The 22,700-nt window shown below is 40.6% G+C and overlaps 1 protein-coding gene across 2 annotated transcripts; it reads right to left on the minus strand.

Annotated features, from left to right (window-relative positions):
* Positions 1-1,925: 1,925 nt before the first annotated feature.
* Positions 1,926-6,813, minus strand: LOC121757107 (CD2 antigen cytoplasmic tail-binding protein 2-like). Of its 2 annotated transcripts, none has more exons than XM_042152595.1 (10): positions 6,614-6,813; positions 6,078-6,303; positions 5,134-5,256; positions 4,912-5,064; positions 4,133-4,259; positions 3,999-4,040; positions 3,128-3,292; positions 3,002-3,044; positions 2,556-2,633; positions 1,926-2,312 (listed from the first exon to the last, which is right to left on the minus strand). In XM_042152595.1, exons 1-10 carry the CDS (start codon positions 6,688-6,690, stop codon positions 2,231-2,233), a joined length of 1,116 nt encoding a protein of 371 aa, XP_042008529.1. In that variant the 5' UTR covers positions 6,691-6,813; the 3' UTR covers positions 1,926-2,230. The 2 variants fall into 2 exon arrangements, with proteins under 2 accessions (XP_042008529.1, XP_042008530.1); XM_042152596.1 differs by having other exon boundaries at positions 6,584-6,725.
* Positions 6,814-22,700: the final 15,887 nt, after the last annotated feature.

Below are 22,700 nucleotides of genomic sequence, written 5' to 3' on the forward strand. Positions count from 1 at the left end.
GACTATCATGTTGTGCATGATTATGCACGCATATATGACATCGGCGATGACATCCTTGAACCAGAAACGAGCCGGCCCTTTCACAATTGCCCACCGTGATTGGAGCACGCCGAATGTCCGCTCGACATCCTTCCTCGCCGACTCCTGCTTTTGCGCAAATAAAACCCTCTTCTCACCAATTGGGCAGCTAACCGTCTTCACAAAAACAGGCCACCGTGGATAGATGCCATCGGCCAAGTAGTACCCCATATGGTATTGGCGTCTGTTGGCAGTGAACTCGATGGCCGGGCCGTTGCCATTACATTGATCGGTGAAGAGGGTGGACGAGTTGAGGACGTTAATGTCGTTGTTCGACCCGGCTACGCCGAAGTAAGCATGCCAGATCCATAGCCGATGGTCAGCGACGGCTTCGAGGACCATCGTCGGGTGGCTGCCCTTGTATCCACTTGTGAACTGGCCTCTCCACGCCGTCGGACAATTCTTCCACTGCCAGTGCATACAGTCGATGCTCCCGAGCATCCCAGGAAACCCGTGCGCCGTCTCGTGCATCTGCATCAGACCCTGGCAATCAGTGGCAGTCGGCTTGCGCAAATATGTGTCGCCATAAGCCTCTACTATCCCCCGGCAAAAGCGCTTCAGACAATCGCGGCCTGTAGAATCCCCGCAGTGGAGGTACTCGTCGAAAAGGTCCGCCGTGGTGCCATAGGCCAACTGACGGAGTGCAACCGTGCACTTTTGCAATGGTGTAAGGCCGGGTTTGCCGATGCCGTCCTCCCGAAACGTGAAGAATTCATCACGTGAAGACAATGTCCGAACAATGCTGAGAAACAGGTACCGCGACATTCTAAATCGGCGCCGAAAAACAGCCGGGCCCCATCGCGGTTGATCGGCAAAGTAGTCTTCAACCAGACGTGTGTGAGCTTCCGCGTGGTCGCGTCGGATATACGACCTATGTCGAATAGGTCTATGGACTTGCTCAGAGGCCGCTGCCGCTGCCGCCTGGCGCTGCATCAACGCATAGCAATGCGTCATCGCCGTTTCAACGACTGCATTTAATGCTATATCTATGCTATTACTGGACTCATCAGAGGAACTAGAACTATTGGTGTCGTCGCCGGGATTCATATTGGTTGGATTTGTGAGAGAGAATATGTAGAGGTATGCACAAATGAATGACAAACGCTCTTTAAATAGAAAACCAAACCGCGTGCCATCGTCCGCGACCTATCGTCCGTGTACGCCACAATGGGGAGGACGATGGCGCGGACGATGCCTATCGTCCGCGGCCATCGTCCGTGTACGCCACAATGGGGAGGACGATGGCGCGGACGATAGGCATCGGGCGCGCCATCCTCCGCGCCCTTAGTATCGGCCGCGACGATCGTCCGCGACCTATCGTCCGTATCCGCAATGGGCGCGGACGATCGATGGCGCGGACGATGCGCGCCATCGGGCGTGCCATCGTCCGCCCATTGCGGATGGCCTAACGTGCGCCGACGGTGCGTATCGGAATTTCGACAGGCTCAAAGCCCAATTATCGGCCCGCTTTTCTAACCCATAATGGGCCCATTAGATGGCCCATGCTAATATATAGCAATGGGATAATTTTCATTTATTTGTTTTTTCAGAATCGGACAACTTTCATTTCGATTGCTAATTTGCGTTAATATGCAATTACGACACCTAACTTCTGAATATGAGAAAAAAATCTATATGGTCGTTAATTATTTTCTCCTGAATTAAATTCGATATGGCAATTTCTGCAACATTGCATTCAATTCATGAAAAATGGAGTACTAACTTTCGATATAAATAATTGATCTCTTCAAACATTTTTTTTCTATAAAAAAGACTCCCATTTGTTATTGCTTATATTCACTTCAACGCAGTGATAATATTTACCCCATTTGAGTAAATATAAAAAATAAGAAAATGTGAAATATTGTCATAGAGAATCAAAGAAAAGAAGAAATATGAAGGTTACCAGCTGAAAGAAACACCAATCTAACTAGTATAATTACAAGTTTAGAACTAAACTAATGAAAAGCAAATTTCCATAATCATTCCATAAGTAAAACCTAAGCAATGGTTCAAACTACTTTATCCCCCATTCACATAAAAGAGTTGTCAGATTGTAAGTTAATAATCACTAAATCCAAGAGCTCACAAAATATATAATACAGGATCAGATTCTAAATCCCCATATTGTGCATTTTCCAATCCGTCTTCTTCAACTCATCCCTGCAGCAGCATTCGCGTCCACATCCTGTTGAATTTCATCGTACGCCCCTGATTCTTCGTTATAAGAATACCTGCACCAACAGACAAAGGGAAACACAAGACAACTTTATATCTGGACGAAGCAAATAGCCTATTTATGGTTAACCAAAAAATTATAGAGCAACTACATGTTTTCCAGGTCCATCCTTTAACCATATAATTATTTTGCTCAAGTAAATCAGACTACTCGTATGACAATATCAGCATATGAGTGAGAAGATGAAGCCTGAAGGAGGAATGCATTCATTTTATATAAAAAGTGGAAGAATAATTACCATTTCCCAGTTGCTGCACAGCCATACAATCCCGTGGATGGATCATAATAGTAGCCCAAATTGCTGTTGTAGTAATATCTGAAACGCAAGTGATTGGGTATGAGAATAGCTCAGAGAATCCATTCTACTTAAAAAACAATCCAACCGCATGACAACATATTGACAGCCTTGACTATCTCAGTGTTTATTACTCCCTATTAACGAGAGATAATATAAGTTGCTTTCAAGACGCAAAACAGTTGTATAAGTTAGTCCTCAAAACTAGAAACCTAGAACAATATGTTGTTGATTGAACTCATCACATGTTCAGCTAGGCACTAGCAAAACACAGAAGATATAACAGAGAAAAAGTATATTGTTTAATAATGCATTTGATAATACCGGCAACTGAACTTGTGTATTTAGCACATAAACCACGTAAAGGGAAATTCAAAGATGAGACATACCCAGAAGACTCATCATATACATAGTCATCCTGCATCTCTCCACCTGCAAGCACATACATGTACAACTTAGCTACAACAGTTTTTTTCCCTATACCATTTATTTCAAGATGCTGGGATTAAGCATACCCTCAACGGCCTGGACCGAAAATGACCCATTCCCAGTAGTGACGGGAGTATCCGCAGCCTTCCCTTCATCGTCTCCAAACATATCAAACATGTCTTCAGTTGTCTCTTTGCCCAGACCTTCTGGGAGACCATGCTTTCTAGCATTGATTAATTTCTCATAACCCTCTGCAAAGTTACAATGTAACATTTCCCATAATCAACTTATCAACAATAAACACATGGCTAAAGAGAAAAAAATATAGTACCAAATTAAGAACAATGAAAAAAGTTAATTTCAATGCCAAAGCTTTTATGACCAACACTTTCTAAGTTTTTTAGAGAAACAGATTTTACAATGAGAGTACAAACACGCTAAAAACTATTAAGAGTATAATAAGCAAAGTGTCTAAACAAAAAGGTATGGAGCTTAAGATGTAGAGAAGATAATTTTCACATTCACAAGTGGCTGGATTAAAGAGGTCCTAATTTTTAACAGATCCCAGAAAGCAATTTCTAAAGCACAGAAGCACACACTACACAGTACAACTCAAAGAATCAAATAAATACTTTGATTAGGTCCTAGTTTGCCTCCATTTTGTTCTTATTTCAGGAAATTAGAAAGAGCCGCGTGAGTAGGAGAGTGACTCAAGAAGAAAAAGGGAATGAGTCTATTATCTTTTGAGATAAGGCAACTGCCAAAAGGTATGATGTATTGTCTATATGCCATGCACATAAAAATGAAGTCGCAACTCCTAGAAATGAAATAGAACCTTAAAATGCCTAGAAGAATATGTCATGTTTCATGCTAATAATAAAATAAAATAAAGAAGTAATAATCACATAGTATCAAAAGGGAACGAAAAAACCAATATGAAAAGTCACGCGATCGGACCTGCTTCACGCTCAAAATGTTCCTGCTTTTCATCATAGACATCTGCAGAGCAAACAAGTCCACAAATACAAATGGATGAGTGAAAATGTCTTAAAGGTTGCAGGCTCTTCAGACAGAAAATAGAACAGCTCAACTATAATCGCCATTCTCCATCAGTTTCATGGCATCTTCAGTTAGCTGATCAAATAGATTTTTGGTCTCTGCAGACATCTTTTGCCTCTTATCAGTAGAACCCTTTAATCTCCTCAAAGCACGCAAAACCTGTTGGAGATTGATTCAAATAAGGTTCCGGCAAAGAGTGGTGTGTAACGACTATTTTCAAGAGATAAAATTCAACTGGAAAAACATGGGCAGCTCAAAATTGAACGAAAAAAATTAACTCAAAATCATATGTAAGATGAGATGAACAAAAAAATTAACTCTACACTCTCTTATCACCCAATAAAAGATATATGGCCTCTTCCCTTCAAACAAAAATGAACTATTCTAGAACATGAATGTAGTTTTAAATACATAAAAGCGAACAGTTTGAAGGAGATATAAAGTTTTTGTATGGACATTATCTGCTGAGACATTGTATTTCTCTGAATCTTTATAGCTTGTTCAGCCACTCATGCAAACAAGTTTGTTTCATGGTAACAAGACTAGGTTACAGAAGGTGAAGATACCAATAAGCAACAATTATTGAAAACAAGTTTGACAGGATAGATGATGCATATTTCATTAAAACATAAAACCCATCACATTTTTTTCAAAACAAACCGTATACCTTTGTTGAAGAGACTGACATGCAGGGAAAAAGAAAAAGAACGAGCAAAAAAACACCCATGTTTGTAAGGAACGATTATTCTGAATCACACCCTACAATGATGTAAGATATTGGAATAAATAAAACATAATAGCTAGAGCTTACTGTTTCTCCAGGCTCAAGAGCATCTGCAATCCGCCGATTAATTACTGCAAGCTCTTCGGTTGATAGGTCATGAGGTTTCTCATCATTATTCATGGGCGTAGAACTCTTTTCAACATACTTTTCACACAAATCCACACCATCAAGCCAGGCATCCTGTAAGAGTTTATGTGAGCATGATGCAGGAATAAAATAATCAGTAATCACACTGAAGACTATTAGTACCTTAATTTGCTTTTTCATGTATTCAACGTAATTTCCATTATCATCAAAGTAGCCCTCTTCTCTCTCTTGTTCGAGATTAAAAGGTTCTAATGGGACGCCTTCATCAATAAATTCCTCATTGTCCTGACAAAATTCATTTCTGACAATTAGTATAATCCAAGGAAAATAAACTAGTAAGTCTAAACAAAAACCAAAACCAATTACAATAGGACCACAAAATCAGCCTAGATGTGGGAGAAGGGGTTAACTTCATTCAAGGTACGGTTACTACTGTAACAAAAGGAAGGTGGAAGGCCTCAAGCACAAAAGAAAAGAATCGAGTTAGAGATGGAAAACAGTAAGTGCACGAGACCATCATAAAAACAACACCCAAATCACAAATGAAAATGTTCTTGGTCACTTCGTTGGTAAATCTATATTAAAACTGAATATTACCTCATAAAACCAACCATCAACTGGCACACATGAAATAGTACTGTCATTTGGCAAGTGCAGAAGAATGGCAGAAACAAGTGCATTATATATACAGAAGAAACTATTTGAAGCCCAGGAGAAAGGTATTTTAAAGTCGTAACTTGGATGATTCCACAGTGATGGTAAATGATCCACGGTTATGATATGATACCACAGGTACAAGCAAGAATTTTGGTTAGCAATCAAATTTAGTAGCCTAAGCTCGGAAGGCATGGTATATTTCACAATTTCTTGCAAGTGATTGGCAAATCCAAGTTCAATAAAAGCAAGAATCCACTTCACTGAGCACATAAGTAAAATAATGCACAAAAATAATAAACAGAAGCATCATACTAAGCTCAAAGCACTGCTCTAACAAAATTACAAAAACCAACAAAATAGCAAATTCCGACTAAAGCACATTTGAGCACAAGCATCAACGATTCAACAGCACAAATGAGTATCTATCTAGGTCCCCTTATATAAATTACCTGGTACTGGAATTCTGCTTTCCTCACATCAGTTGCAAAACCAAAGGTTTCAGCATCAGCATACTCTTCAGTAAGCACTTTCTGAAACTTAGTTCTTCTCACGGAACGATTTCTGGCAGCAACGCTAGGATCCTTCGCAACTGGAGCATCGTCGCCCGGTGCAGCACCTGCAACATGATCTCCCTGCTTCACCTTCTTCCCTTTAGGAAACCTCACCCTCTTCTCCCTACGCAAGTGAGCAAACAAACCCAAAAATCAACACAGAAAGCAGATTCTCCATTAAAACAAAATATCCAATCCACGGAAAAGGCTTAATTGTTTCATTTTACTTTTTCCCCCTTCGCCCCCAATTAATCAAAATCCCTAAATTTTCCTTCAATTGGATATGTATACATTACAAAAGTACAAATTCCGCCATGAAAATTCGAAGCACGTGTAAATTGCATCAACCCTAGGGCTAGTATCAAAGAAGTCGTCAAATTAGCAGAAACTAGCTAGCGCCATACATGCACGAGTACAGGGAGAGAGAAATTTACGGCGGGGCTTTGCTTGATTCATCGTCTTCGACGAAGGAGCGCTTCAGGCCGCCGCGCGATGATCCTTCTTCCGCCATTACACGAATCAGAGCGCGTGCTGCGACGTGTGTTGTGCGTGTGTGTGTGTGTGTGTGTGTGTGTGAGAGCGAGAGAGAGAAGTGTGTATGTAAAAATAAGAAGGAATAATTTAAAATGGAATATATTTATCTTCTAAACTTTATTCACCGTCATAATGAATTAAAACAAACTAGGAGTAGAATATATAATATTCTTTCCGCCGACTTTGATACGTAAATGATGTTGAGATAAATTTGTCTTATATTATAAATTCCGGTTCTGTCTATATACGATTTTATGTGACAATAATACTCATATTATAGTCATTCATAATAAATTGTCTAAACTTTATATTTATATGAATGTACGTAAGGTCATTCGTAACGCTGTCTCTTATCCGTCTCATCTCTTAACTATTCATGGGTCACACTGTACTTTTCATCTCATATCTTAACTAAGAGACATCACCTGCAACCCTTCATCTCTTAACCATCTCATTCATTAACTATTCATTCAATTTCATTTTTTATTTTTATTTCCAACAAATTCAATTAATAAAAACACACTTCATTAAATAAAATAAAATAAAATTACAACTTAAAATTCTAAAAAAAATAAAAAAAATTAAAATCCTAAAAAAATGAAAAATACATAATTTAATTTCTTCCGCTCACTCTCTCTAAATTTAAAGTCTCAAAGCTCAAAGAAGCAGAAGAAAGATCATGTGCGTCTACTGGTTGCCAAATTTTGCCCAAATGTGCTCCATTGGATCCTCCTAGAGTTGGGCGTGGGCGTTAGAATCACGTGACCTTGCCCCAACAGACAACCGCTCTTGCCAAGACGGATGCACTCCACTGCGAGGTGGACTACTTGCGGTAGAGCTTCCCAGGGTTTCAGGGTCGAACCAATTTTCCGCCTCAGGTCCTTCGTCGGCGACAATCATGTTGTGCAAGATTATACACGTATACATGATGTCGACCATATTCTCCATAAACCACGTACGAGACGGGGCTTTGATAATGTTGAAGCGCGCTTGGAGAACCCCGAACGCCCTCTCCACATCCTTGCGAGCAGCATCTTGCTTCTGCGCAAAGAGAGCCTGTTTATCGTTCACCGGCCTGTTGAACGTCTTCACGAAGGTTGGCCACTTCGGGTAGATGTCGTCGGCAATATAGTACCCCATTTTATACAACCAGTTGTTAGCGATGAAGTTGATGGCCGGCGCTTTACCATTTAAAACTTCGGTGAAGAGGTCGGATTGGTTGAGCACGTTGTCGTCGTTGTTCGATCCGAGGACTCCAAGTATGCATGCCAAATCCATAACCGGTAGTCGGCAATGGCCTCGAGTATAACGGTGGGGTGGGTGACTTTGTGGCCGCTCGTGTATGACCCTCCCACGCCACAGGGCAATTCTTCCATTGCCAATGCATACAATCGACGATGTCAAGCATCCCGGGGAATCCGTGCACTTCTTCGTGAAGGTGGAGCAGAAACTGACAATCTGCCGTGCTTGGCTTTCAGAGAAATTCGTCGGTGAAGGCAGCCTGGACGCCTTTGCAGAAGTTCATCAAGCGCATTCTCCCAGTACTTTCTCCAATGTGGAGGTGTTCATCGAACAAATCCGTCGTTTGTCCGGTAGCAAGCTGACGGATTGCTGCAGTACATTTCTGCAATGTCGTGTGACCGGGACGGCCGACGGCGTCGAACCCTTCTTGGAATAACTCTTCCTGGGCTGTCAATGTATTTGCGATGTGCAGAAATAGCCGTTTCCGCATGCGGAAACGGCGACGGAAGTAGGTCTCTCTCCATACCGGGTTATCACAGAAGTAGTCGCGTACTAACCTTGCTGCGGCTTCCTCCCGGTTACGATGGATGTAAGTCCGAGATCGTCTTTGGGGCGGCGCGACTTCCTCCGCCTCCCTACGTCAATCTTCTTCAAGCGATTCTCCATTATTCGACGCATTTGCTCAAATGGATCGATGAATGGATTAAATTTGGGAGAAGAATAAAAGAGATGATTTGAGATGGAAATTGGAGAGGAAAGATGGATGATTTGAGAAGAATAGATGTGTGTTTGTGTGTGTGAAAGAGGAGTATTTATAGAATAAAAAGGAAAAAAAATTAATAAAAATTAATAAAATAATCGTTGAATGGTCATATTACCGTTTTAAAATTTGAATTTTTTTTATTAAATTTGAATTTTTTTTAAAAAAATGATTTATTGCATCAGCGTGACGAATCCCACTCGCGGGCCGGCGAGTGGGCGTCACGCCTAGCGCCAGCACGCGCCAGCCGTCTCGGTGAGACGGGCGTCTCGGCGAGACAGGGACGAGACGGGACGCTGCAACGCGTCTTGCGTCCGTCTCATCTCGGAGGGACGAGATAAGAGACACTCGTGGGATGCGTTGCGGGTCATATGCCATACCGAATTAATATTGCGATATTCTATGTGATAATAAGTGCTATTTTAGAGTCATATTACAGTCATTCATAAAGATTGTCTAAACTTATTATTTGTACGTATAGATTCTATTTAACAGCATATGCTATATCGAATTGATATTGCAGTATTCTGTGACAATAAGCACCAAGTATATTAGAATCATATTGATTCAATTCAAGTTACGGTGCTTGTTGACAAGTCGCTAAAAATTGAGCCAAAAAGCTCAATGATAAATTGAATAAATTAGGAAAAGAAATATTAATTCAATAATAATTCAAGAGGCACATTGAAGATGAAGGACTAAACAGTCCAAGATAGAGTATTAGGCCATCCACAACGCTGTCTCTATACCGTCTCTTAAACCGTCTCTTAACTACTATTTGAGCACTATTTGAGGGCCCCACTGTCCTTTTTTCCTCCATCTCTTAACTAAGAGACGGAACCTGCAACGCTCCGTCTCTTAACCGTCTCTATACCGTCTCTTAATTACTATTCATTCAATTTAATTTATAATTTTTTTTTAAAACCCAATTCAATTTAAACAAACACACTTTATTAAAATTAAAACAAAAAAAAACACACAAAATAAAAAAAACACACAAAAAAAAAATTTTAAAAAAACACAAAATATGGTTCGGCTTTATTTGGTGGTAGACCTCGACAACCTTTTCCCAGAAACACTTCCGGGTTTGTTGATTCCTGACGATGGGATCGTACGAGACCGTGATCCAGGCGTTGTACACCGCCATCGTTTCGAGGTTGTTGTACGGATGTCGGCCAAGATCCTCTTCCTCTTCTTCCTCCTCGTCCTCGCCCGTCTGGGGTTGTACACTGCCTCGGCCACCTCCACCGCCTCGCCCACTTCCACCGCCTCGGCCTACTCCCGGCGTGGGATCAACTGGAAAATCCTCCCGGATCTGGGATAATCCCTGCGAAAACCGCGGGACGTTGGGACGAACATATGCATCAAGGTCAAAATTGGGTGGTTGGTACCCCCCCGGCGTCGCCGAACCCTGGGTCCCCGGCGTTGACGAACCTCCACCGCCCAATGTGTTGATCATGTTCTCCCAATCGCCGAATGAGTTGAGATCCCACCCGCCGGAGCCGGAGCCGCCATAGTTGCCCTCGCCGTCGCCGGACATCTTGAGTTGGGTTATGAAAATTTCAGCGAAAATTTGAGAGAAAATTTAGATGATAGGAAGAATAGATGTGTAGTTGTGTGTAAATGAGGATGGGTTTAGGAGTATTTATAGAGTAAAAAATTTAATAAAAAACAAAAAAAATATAAAAACAAAAAACAAAAAAACGGTAATAATACCGTTACAAAAAAAAAATTTATTTAAAATCGATTTTTTTTAAAAAAAATATTTATTGCGTCAGCACGTGACGACGCCCACTCGCGGGCCGGCGAGTGGGCGTCACGCACGACGCCGGGCTGCGCCACGTCGCCTAGGCGCGTGGCGAGACAGCTCGCCGAGGCGAGACGCGCGACGAGACGCGCGACGAGACGGGACGAGATGGAGGCTGCAACGCGTCTCGCCGGGGTCTCGTCTCGCTGAGACGAGACGCGAGACGCCGACGAGACCCGTTGTGGATGGTCTTAATTTACTTTACATGCAAGTCGGCCAATGATTAAATACTAGTGGACTGATCTATGAAGAAGCGAGCCTATGAGAATTAGGAGTCTCATTATATTAAAAAATTCAAGACTTGGAAGCTAACCAATTTTATTTGGATATTTATTTGTTTTCGAGTAGTAGATTAGTAGATAGTAGAAAAATATTAATTGGTTTTCATTCAATGTCTATTTTAGCTTGGCTCATGTTTTAATAAATTTAAATAAAAATGAATGGAAAAAAGTTATTAAAATATGAGTTCTATTTTTATACTCCCTTCATCCCACTTTATAAGTTCTAAGTTAGTATGGTACGGGTTTTAAGATATGTGAAGAAAAATTAGTGAAAAAGATGTAAGTCTCATTTATATATTTTAATTTTATACTCCGTAATAAATTATGAGTGAATGAGATTAGTGGAATAATGACCCTATTACCATTTATAGAATATTTTAACTAAGACTCCTAACGTGGGATACGTACTAAAATGGATAATCGAAACTCCTAAAGTAGGACCGAGGGAGTATAATTAATAAAATATGAGTAAAATTAATTAGAGAGAAATAATAAAAAGTAACGAACAAATCCAAAAGAAAACATGAGACAAGTAATTACGGATGGGGTTAGTATAAGTATAATTAGTTTATAACCCAATAACATGTCTTATAACTAAACCACATTTTATTCTCTAAAATTTTCCCACTAACAAATAAAAAATACTACTGTACTACCATTTCGAAAGAAATAGCAAAAAGAAGAACAAAAATAAGTTCATCTTTCAAATACTATGTGCCTTGAAACTTGAAATATAAGAAAAAAGGTTAATAGGAGGGTTCCCTTTACATAGAAATGAAATCTCAGCCACTAAAGTCTCCTAAAGTAGAAAAAAAAAAGTAATGTATAGAATATAATATAGAACACATCACAGTTGATTATCTGCAACAACCATAATGCCTATTTGATAATGATTTAATTGTGACACACTATGGTCCATGAAGTCTATTATTTCACCTTATTGGTCTATCCAACTGCCAAAAGAATAGAAGTTACAAAAGACTATATTTTATATTCAAAATGTGTATGACAATCAAGATCAAGATTAGAAGAAACTTTACAATCAAGCAATTCAAGTTACTATTTAATTATTTTAAAGCTTTACCCCTCATAGTAATTTACTATTTAATTATTTTAAAGCTTTACCCCTCTAAGTAAGTAAGTAGTATAGAACTTTTTTCTCACCAGGAATTTAGTCTTACATATGTTGAAAAAAATTAAATATACTGGACTGACACATGTCAAATTAATTGTGAGTATGTGACTATTTTAAGATATTCATTTAACAATGATCTCGAGGTTTAAGTTAGATCAGCTTAAATATATCAAAATACTTACGAGTTTAAAATCATTTTCAATCTAGCCCATCAACAAATTGAAAATCATTGCCCATCAACAAATTGTTCATAGATTAAAATAGGCTTTGGCCTTTAAGATTATCATTGTGCATGTATCAAATAATTAACATAGTGGAGTACTAATGTTACATGAGATGGTCATTTCATCTAAGTTTGCAATTTGCATTTGCATTCAACAAAATCCATATAGATCAATTGTGGATAGCTCAATTATAATCAATTTGCGATGATATTATTAGAGCATTCACAATGTCCAATTAATCAATTTGCGATGATATTATTAGAGCATTCACAATGTCCAATTATAATCAATTTGCGATGATATTATTAGAGCATTCACAATGAGGAGAGTCATCTCATACCTTGTCTCTATTTTCCTCATGTCACGTCAGTAGCCTATCTCTGAGCTCATCTCAGCCCATCCTCAAACTATTGGAGTTTATCAAATACAGTACTATAAAATAGCAAAAACGAAATAAATTGGAGAATAAACCATATTTATTAAAAATAAAAAAAAATGAAATTGGAGATAGGCGCGCAATAGGTGCTGATCACACAATGGCCACGCCCGGTGCGGCGACGTCCGGTGCTCGCACGACGGCCGATGGTGCCCCTATTGTAAGTGCTCTTATGTTTGGGAGAGGAGAGACGACGTCGGCGACGATGAAGAGATGGATTTCTTCGTTGCTTGCTGCTTGAAAGGGCATAAAGGGGCGGTGTTGAGCTTGATTTGTGTTAGTGACGGATTTGTGACCCGGTAATTAAAACCGTCAAAAATTTGACGGAACCGTCCAAAATAGACCAAATGTGACCCGTTTTTATTTGTGAGGTACCGGATAATTCAAAAGATAATGTTTTGGACCAAAATCAAAAAATCGCTATATGTTAAGGACCAAAATGAGACTTTAGTCTTTAATTTAAAATGAAAATGTCACAATAGATTTGGTAATTGTAGAAATCATGGTATTAAATATGCCCGGTCAATGGATTTTGACCAAATAATAAATGTGACGAGACATTTAATTTTGTGAAATTAAATGACATAGCGTCGATCTACATTTTACGTAGATAAATGTAGTATATTCACTTTCTCAAATCCGATTTCCGGTGAGTGAGAAATAGTGGATTAAAGTTGGGCATAATTAGCTTTTATTAAAGCTTGGAGTTGGAGCTTAGGGAATAATTAACTAGTGTTAATTATCCCACATTAGAGGATTAACACATCTTTTAATGTGTATAAATTAAGTGACTTTATGTTACTTAATAATTATAGTGGACCAAGATGGGTGAAAGAGCCCACACGCGCGCACACGCGCGCGCCGCCGCCGCCCGCCCGCCCGAGCCCGTGCACGTGCACGCGCTCGCGGGCCGCGGGCCGCGGGCCCGATCCCGATCCCGATCTCGATCTCGATCTCGATCTCGATCTTGGGCTTGGGCTTGGGCTTGGACTTGGACTTGGACTTGGACTTGGACTTGGACTTGGACTTGGACTTGGCAATTGGTCTTTGGGTGGTCTTTGGGCTTGGGGCTTGGCCCAAACTATTCTTTTTGGACCACCGCCGAGTCAGCAATCCAAGTGGCTTGACACGTTGTCAAGCGAGGCACAGTCACGGCTGCCACGTGAGAAATCCACACGCTCCACATGCGAAAGGCACACGCCTGCCACACGCTCGTAACCGACGTCGGTTACGAATCTGCCATGATGAGCCTTCATGGCTCGGTTGACCCTGCATGGTGGCTTGGCCTATAAATAGGCTAGCCATACCACTGCATTAGGACACACAATTCCAAACATTCTCTGCATCATAAGCTCTCTCCCTCTCTGCATTGTCTTTCTGTCGAAGCTCTGCCCTCTCTTCCATCCAGTTCGCCGGAGCTCTACTGATTGCGGTGCTGCATCAATAGAGACGTAGTCGTTTTACCTTTAGGGACGACACGCCAAACCGAAGAGCACTACCGGGGCGTATCTCGTCTTGCGGGAAGAGGCCTCCTCGACTCGGCTCAAACATTTTTCACGGTTACTGTTTCGTTTTTTCATTTGTAATCTCATTCTAGTTCAGTTTCCTCTTTTGTATTCCTTCTTTTGGGTTGTATTACGCCCGGCTCTTATCTCTTGTAATCAAAGAAACCAATAATCGCAAGACGAGATAACTTGCCTTTGAAGGGATTTGGACCTTTTAAACTGAACTAAAAACTTTCGAAACTTAAACCTTTGCTGGAGATGTCGACGGAATCCAACACTGCTGCTGCCACCACCACCTCCGCCATTCCCTCCACCATGGCGACCACTGGACCTGTCAACACGTCGTCGATTCCGACGATGATGACCACTCCCGGGCGCTATCCTTCTTCCTCAACAACCCCTTGGGAGTTCGTTAACCCCCTTGGGCTCACTGGTGGATCCACTTCGAGTGGGTCGGTTGGTTCCACTTTGAGTGGTTCATTCGGGTCCTTTAATGGATCGAGTGCTGGGGCCTTCGGGTCTCACACGGGTGTTGGGGCCTTCGGGTCTCACACGAATGCTGGGGCCTTCGGGTCTCATGCGGGTGCTAGTCCCTTCGGGGCTGGTACGACCATGGCGGGCTCTATGCCCAACATGAATGGTGGGGGCTCTATGCCCAACCACGTTGTTGGCTCCTTCGGGGGCAACAGAATTGGTTCCTTCCAAGGACCAACTGCGGCACCTTTGGCACCAAGAATGATGCCACCTGCCGAGAAGCCACCAAAGTTTGGAGGATCTGACTTCAAGCGGTGGTATCAAAAGATGTTGTTCTACTTGACAACATTGGGCGTCGCCAACTTCCTCACGGAGAACGAGCCGCCCGCGCCAAGCGACCAAGAGACTAGGCTCGAAGTCATGGCAGACTATGAAGTTTGGAGAAAAGGGGATTATCTATGTAAAAATTTTATTTTAAGTGCATTAGATGATAGCCTCTATAATGTATACTCCAATGTAACCACATCTAAACAAATGTGGGAAAACCTAGAAAAGAAGTATAGCATAGATAATGCTGTAGGGACGGAACAAGTTGTAGCATCCAAGTTTATGGACTACAAAATGGTCGACTCTCGACCCGTCATGGAGCAAGTCCAAGAGCTCCAAATGATCATCCACTCATTAGTGGCTGAAGGGATGACCTTGCCCGATAAATTCCTAAGGTGCACGATCATTGACAAGCTCCCTCCAAGTTGGAAGGACTTCAAGAGTTATCTCAAGCACAAGCGAAAGCAGATGACCCTTGAAGACTTGATCGTGAAGTTGCGCATCGAGGCCGACGTGCGCAAAAGTGATCAAAAGGCTAAGGGATTCGCCCCAAATGAAGCCAAGGCCAATCTGTTGGAGCGGGGCGGACCCTCCAACAAACGCTCTCGCCCAAACCGTCCAAATGACAAAGGGAAGAGAAAGCAGCCTTCAAAGAAGTTTGAAGGCGACTGCTACAAGTGTGGCAAACCAGGCCACTTTGCTAAAGACTGCCGCAGCAAGAAGAAGAAGCCGGCTGCCCACGTCGTTGAGAAGGAGTTCAAGGACTGGGATGAGAACGACCTCATTGCTGTGGTCACTGAAGAGGTCAACCTTGTTAACAACAACAAGGGTGGCTGGTATATTGATACCGGCGCTACTGCACATGTTTGCGCAGATAGGAGTATGTTCTCCACCTACAACAACGTTGAAGGGAGAAAGATAAACATGGGGAATCAAGCCTCGTCTGAAATCCTCGGAGTTGGTGATGTAATCCTCAAGATGACGTCTGGCGTCTCAATCACCTTGAAGGATGCGCTGCACGTTCCGGACATCCGGAAGAACCTAGTTTCAGGATCAATACTAGTGAATAAGGGTTTTAAACTTGTATTTGAATCCGATAGGTTTGCATTGTATAAGTTTGGGAAGTCCCTCGGAAAAGGTTATGTAACCGACGGACTTTTCAAGCTTAGTGTAGCAACACTGCGTGTTCCAAAGCCACTGGCTAATAAGAATAAAGCATCTACTTCCTCTTATTTGATTGAGTCTTCAAATTTGTGGCATTGTAGATTGGGACATGTGAATTCAAAAGCTATTAAAAGATTAGTTAATTTAGATTTACTAAAGGCTAATGAATTGGATACCCAAGATAAATGTGAAATTTGTCTTGAAGCAAAAATGACTAAGTTGCCGTTTCACTCGGTTGAACGAAGCACAAAACCCCTTGAATTAATTCACACGGACGTATGTGATTTAAAGATGGTGCAAACAAGAGGTGGTAAAAAGTACTTTATCACTTTCATAGGTGATTGCACAAGGTATTGCTACATTTATCTTTTAAGAAGTAAAGATGAAGCAATAGAAGCGTTCAAAAATTATAAGAACGAAGTTGAGAATCAACTTGGTTGTAAAATCAAAATGATTCGAAGCGATAGAGGAGGCGAATATGTAGCCCCGTTTGAGGAGTTATGCAACGCAAGTGGTATAATTCATCAAACAACTGCTCCATATTCACCACAATCTAATGGTGTTGCAGAACGCAAAAATCGAACTCTGAAAGAGATGATGAATGCACTGCTTCTAACTTCAGGATTACCACATAACATGTGGGGGGAAGCTGTTTTGACAGCCAACTATATCTTGAATAAGATCCCTCTCAAAGGAAAAGATGTCACTCCTTATGAGTTGTGGAAGGGAAGGAAGCCATCCTACAAATACCTCAAAGTGTGGGGGTGTTTGGCAAAGGTGATGGTTCCTCCGCCCAAAGAAGTTACAATCGGACCTAAGACGGTTGATTGCATCTTCATTGGATATGCACTTAACAGTAGTGCATATCGATTTGTTGTTCACAAGTCTGAAATATCGACTATCACAGTAGGAACAACAATTGAGTCGAGGAATGCTGTATTTCTCGAAAATACATTTCCTTGCAAAGACAAGGAAAAAGTCTCAACCAATTCTGAGACAAGAATTGAAGAAGCCACTAGTTCTAAACAAGTGGAAGAAGAAGCCACTAGTTCTAAATCAGCAGATGCGGAACCTGAATCGCGCAAGCGTGCAAGGCCCGATCCAAAAGATACAGTACTAAGACGTGGTAATAGAGTCAGAACACCAAAAACTTTTGGTCCTGACTACATTGCTTTCATGTTGGATGAAGAACCAACATCGATAAAAGTAGCCTTTACTGGCCCAGACGGGCTGCATTGGAGAGAAGCTGTTCAAAGCGAAATTGATTCAATTTTGCTAAACCACACATGGGTGTTGGTTGATTTGCCCGAAGGTGCTAAACCTTTAGGATGCAAATGGGTTCTTAAAAGAAAGTTTAAGGCCGATGGAACAGTTGATAAGTATAAAGCCCGATTAGTAGTAAAGGGTTTTAAACAAAAGGAAGGACATGACTTCTTCGATACCTATTCACCTGTAACAAGGATTACATCTATACGAGTGCTTCTCGCTATTGCTGCATTGCACAATCTTGAGATTCATCAAATGGATGTAAAGACCGCGTTTCTAAATGGTGAACTAGAAGATGAAATCTATATGGAACAACCCAAAGGGTTTGTAGTACCTGGACAAGAGAAAAAGGTATGCAAGCTCGTAAAGTCCCTATATGGATTGAAACAAGCGCCATTGCAATGGCACTTGAAGTTTGATAATGTGATGTTATCAAATGGGTTTAAAATCAACGAGTGCGACAAATGTGTCTACATCAAGAGCACTAATAACGGTCATGTTATAGTGTGTCTCTACGTTGATGATATGTTAATCTTGGGTAGCAACACTCAAGTAATTAACGATACAAAGGCCATGTTAAAGAGAAACTTTGACATGAAAGACATGGGTCTAGCCGATGTAATTCTTGGAATGAAGATTCTAAGAACGAATGATGGAATCATCTTAACACAATCACATTATGTTGAGAAGATATTGAATAAATTCAAAGCCTATGATGGCGCGCCGGTTAAGACTCCAATTGAACTCGACGTTCACTTGAGCAAGAACAAAGGCGAGCCCGTCGCTCAAGAAGAGTATGCACGGGTCATCGGGTGCATTATGTACTTGACTAATTGCACTCGACCTGACATCGCTTGTGCCGTGAACAAGTTGAGTCGTTACACGAGCAATCCAAGCAAAGAGCATTGGAGAGCTCTTGTAAGGGTTTTGAGATATTTAAAACATACTCAAAATTATGGGCTACGCTTCTCGAGATACCCCCCGGTACTTGAAGGGTACTGTGATGCCAATTGGATATCCGATAATAGAGACTCACTTTCAACAAGTGGATATGTCTTTACTATTGGGGGTGGTGCTGTATCGTGGAAATCCACAAAACAGACCTGTATAGCCCGATCAACAATGGAATCGGAGTTCATTGCCTTGGATAAGGCTGGTGAGGAAGCCGAGTGGCTTAAGAACTTCCTTGAAGACATTCCATGTTGGTCTAAGTCAGTGCCACCAGTGCTGATCCACTGCGATAGCCAAGCAGCTATTGGAAGGGCAAACAATGGCTTCTATAACGGTAAGTCTCGACATATACGTCGACGACATAACACCGTGAGACATTTGATCACAACAGGGGTGATTACAATTGACTATGTGAAGTCAATAGATAATCTAGCGGATCCGCTAACCAAAGGGTTAAACCGTGATCAAATGAATAAGTTGCTAGAGGGAATGGGTTTGAAATCCACAAACTAAAGAATTATCATAGTGGTAACCCAACCATGATGACTGGAGATCCCAAGAACTTGGTTCAAAGGGACAACTAAGCTATGAGAGTTCATGAGAAACACTCAACTATATCTATTCCCTAGAGAGCAATAGAGTGTTGGAGAGCTTGCCTAGTGGTAAAGGCTAAGTCTATGACTTTTAATGGTTCTTAAGGATCTCAAAGAGATGGAATTCTCAAAGAGACCAAGTATGGCAAGGTACTTGACTAAGAATCACCTATGTAAGTGCGAAGTGTGGTCGCTTCATAAAAAAACGCACTTATGAATCCAAAGTGGTGTCCAAGACCGCAATGGACACAAAACGTGAGAACGGATGAGGTTGAGGTGTTTAAGCGTTAACACCATTGTCTCGGTGCACGCCGTGGGGGATTAGTTCAAAGCATCGCGCTACTAAGCCGCCTGTGTATCCGATGGTGTCGACTATGGAGGGTTCAAAGTCAACAACTACCTATCCTTATGCTTATATACCTCTCGAGGGTTGAGCTTGTGTCTGCATGCATATGCATTCGGCTATTTCCACTCATGTGGGGGATTGTAGAAATCATGGTATTAAATATGTCCGGTCAATGGATTTTGACCAAATAATAAATGTGACGAGACATTTAATTTTGTGAAATTAAATGACATAGCGTCGATCTACATTTTACGTAGATAAATGTAGTATATTCACTTTCTCAAATCCGATTTCCGATGAGTGAGAAATAGTGGATTAAAGTTAGGCATAATTAGCTTTTATTAAAGCTTGGAGTTGTAGCTTAGGGAATAATTAACTAGTGTTAATTATCCCACATTGGAGGATTAACACATCTTTTAATGTGTATAAATTAAGTGACTTTATGTTACTTAATAATTATAGTGGACCAAGATGAGTGAAAGAGCCCACACGCGCGCACGCGCGCGCGCCGCCGCCGCCCGCCCGTGCCCGCGCTCGCGGGCCGCGGGCCCGGGCCCGATCTCGATCTCTATCTCGATCTTGATCTTGATCTTGGGCTTGGACTTGGACTTGGCAATTGGTCTTTGGGTGGTCTTTGGCCTTGTGGCTTGGCCCAAACTATTCTTTTTGGACCACCGCCGAGTCAGCAATCCAAGTGGCTTGACACGTCGTCAAGCGAGGCACAGTCACGACTGCCACGTGAGAAATCCACACGCTCCACATGCGAAAGGCACACGCCTGCCACACGCTCGTAACCGACGTCGGTTACGAATCTGCCATGATGAGCCTTCATGGCTCGGTTGACCCTGCATGGTGGCTTGGCCTATAAATAGGCTAGCCATACCACTGCATTAGGACACACAATTCCAAACATTCTCTGCATCATAAGCTCTCTCCCTCTCTGCATTGTCTTTCTGTCGAAGCTCTGCCCTCTCCTCCATCCAGTTCGCCGGAGCTCTACTGATTGCGGTGCTGCATCAATAGAGACGTAGCCGTTTTACCTTTGGGGACGACACGCCAAACCGAAGAGCACTACCGGGGCGTATCTCGTCTTGCGGGAAGAGGCCTCCTCGACTCGGCTCAAACATTTTTCACGGTTACTGTTTCGTTTTTTCATTTGTAATCTCATTCTAGTTCAGTTTCCTCTTTTGTATTCCTTCTTTTGGGTTGTATTACGTCCGGCTCTTATCTCTTGTAATCAAAGAAACCAACAGTAATATTATTTAGGTTCCATTCCGTAACATCATGAAATTGAGCCGGTGGGATTGGAATGGAAGGTTTCAATTCCATATCTAATGTTTGGTAAAAAAAATGGATTTGAAATTGAATTACAATTCCTCTCAATTCCACAAATTTCATATGAAAACTAGATAATTGGAATGCAAAATAGGGTAAAAAATTGGGTACCTGAACACACAACACACACACTTACAACAAATTTTTTCAAATTCAATTTCGTACGTCATTTTTACATACCAAAGAATTTGGAGTTAAATTAATTTAATTCCTTCAAATTTAATACTACCACATATCTATAATTCCAATTCAATTCCGATTATGAATATCGATCACTTTTGCAAGCTAACTTGTACAAAAAAAAGTCACTTTTTATTACTGATATACTTATTCATATTAAGAAATTCCGGTTGCTAAACAGAGAAAAAGGCGTGGGGTTAAAAATGATGGGGCGCGACATGTGACATATTTGAACGTATTGTACACGCTTTCTTCTATACAATATACCTATTTGCGGTAATTATTCTTCAAATAATCATTATTGTTAATTTGTTATGGTTTCAGAATAAACTCGTGCATTACATTAGTAGTACTATATAAAATAATATCACAATTAACCTTGCTTATATTATATAAACACTCCGTATATGAATCAATGAATTTACCTTACTTGGAAGATTAACATGTTCTCCATCATTTATAAAAGAAAATTACTACTATCACACTTAAAATTTCATACGGAGTAGTACTTTTTAATTTTTCACGAAAGTTGACGCATTTCTAAAATAAAAGTATCACCTTTTATTTTATTAGGTCTTGGTTTATAAAGTAGGAGTAGTTATTTTTCATTCACAAACATTATAACTTACAACTTTCTTCACTTCCAATATGAACTATGTATGTTTAGTAATTAGTATTCTAACATTCCCTAAACAAATATTTCAACCACTTTTATTCAAATTTATACTCCATCCGTCCGCTACTAGGCGTCCCATGGGTTTGGATCCCCTGCTGTGGGATGCTGTTACAAACACACCAATATTATACTTATAAATTATAACATTAAAATATTCATATCTTTTATATAAAATTATGTATCGTGAGTAACAGCGTCCCCTGATGTGGTTGATTGCACAGCAGGGGATCCAAATCCGCGTCCCATTTATTGGTGACACGAGTTTTAAGAAAAGTGAGAGGAAAAAAGTTAGTGGAATATGAGTCTTACTTTATGTTAGTTTTATTTGAAATGTGAATGAAATGATTTAGTAGAGTGTGAGGCTCTATTTTCATTTATGGTAAAAGTAAATCGGGACTCTATTCGCGGACGAACTAAAATGAAAAATTGGACTCCTATTCGCGGACGAAGAGAGTATCATATTTTCATAGGAAACTTACAGCATGACTAAAAATAAGACGTGTGAAGCCCATATCTAGCAGTGTGTTGCAGAGGAACATGTCGAGGCACAAGCTATGACTCATATTCGCATAGGTACTAAAATAGAAAAAAATTGACTCCTATTCGCCGACAGATAGAGTAAATTTTAAATTAAAAAAATAACTGGCGAGACCATTAGTATTTTACTTATATACTCCCTTTGTTCCCCAATAATTGTTCACTTTGATTCGATAATGATTTTAAGAAATGCAAAGGGAAATAAGTTAAAAAGTTAGTGAAATATAAGTCTCACTTTTATATACTAGTAGTTTATTAGTTTTATAATAAAATCTGAGTAGAGTGAATTAGTGAAATGTGTGTTCTATCTACCATTTATGTAAAAAGTAAAAGTGGACAAAATGAACAAAAATAACAAAAGTGGACCATTAAGAGCATCCCCATCCGTGCTTTTGCCAGCGAGTATGGATGTGGGCTCGGACCCACTTTTATTACTTTTTTACTCCCTGCTCTTATGCAAGAGCACAACACCCACATTCGTGCTCTTCCGCAAGGACAAGCTCAAGGGTCACACCATTCTATTATTCAATTTAAATAAAAACATTTCCACAAAATTAAGATGCATTAAAAGTACCCCGGAATAATATTACAAATTACAAAAAAATTAAAAATTACATAATTAAAATTCTAAAAATTAAAACTTACATAATTAAAATCCTAAAAATTAAAAATTACATAATTAAACACCTAAAAATAAAAATTACATAATTAAAGGCTAAAATACCCCCGTGGAAGACTATTCATCCGA

The sequence above is a fragment of the Salvia splendens genome, chromosome 12 (genome assembly GCF_004379255.2).
Source record: "Salvia splendens isolate huo1 chromosome 12, SspV2, whole genome shotgun sequence".
NCBI classification, from domain to species: Eukaryota; Viridiplantae; Streptophyta; class Magnoliopsida; order Lamiales; family Lamiaceae; genus Salvia; species Salvia splendens.

Bases quoted from the DNA above. Each gene is read 5' to 3' on its own strand.
- LOC121757107 (XM_042152595.1), bottom strand. From the start codon at position 6,690: ATGGCGGAAGAAGGATCATCGCGCGGCGGCCTGAAGCGCTCCTTCGTC. The intron at 5,257-6,077 runs GTAATTTATATA...GAATTTTGTCAG, and splicing joins AAGCAGAATTCCAGTACCAG to GACAATGAGGAATTTATTGA. The intron at 2,634-3,001 runs GTATGTCTCATC...CTTGCGTTTCAG, and splicing joins GTATATGATGAGTCTTCTGG to ATATTACTACAACAGCAATT.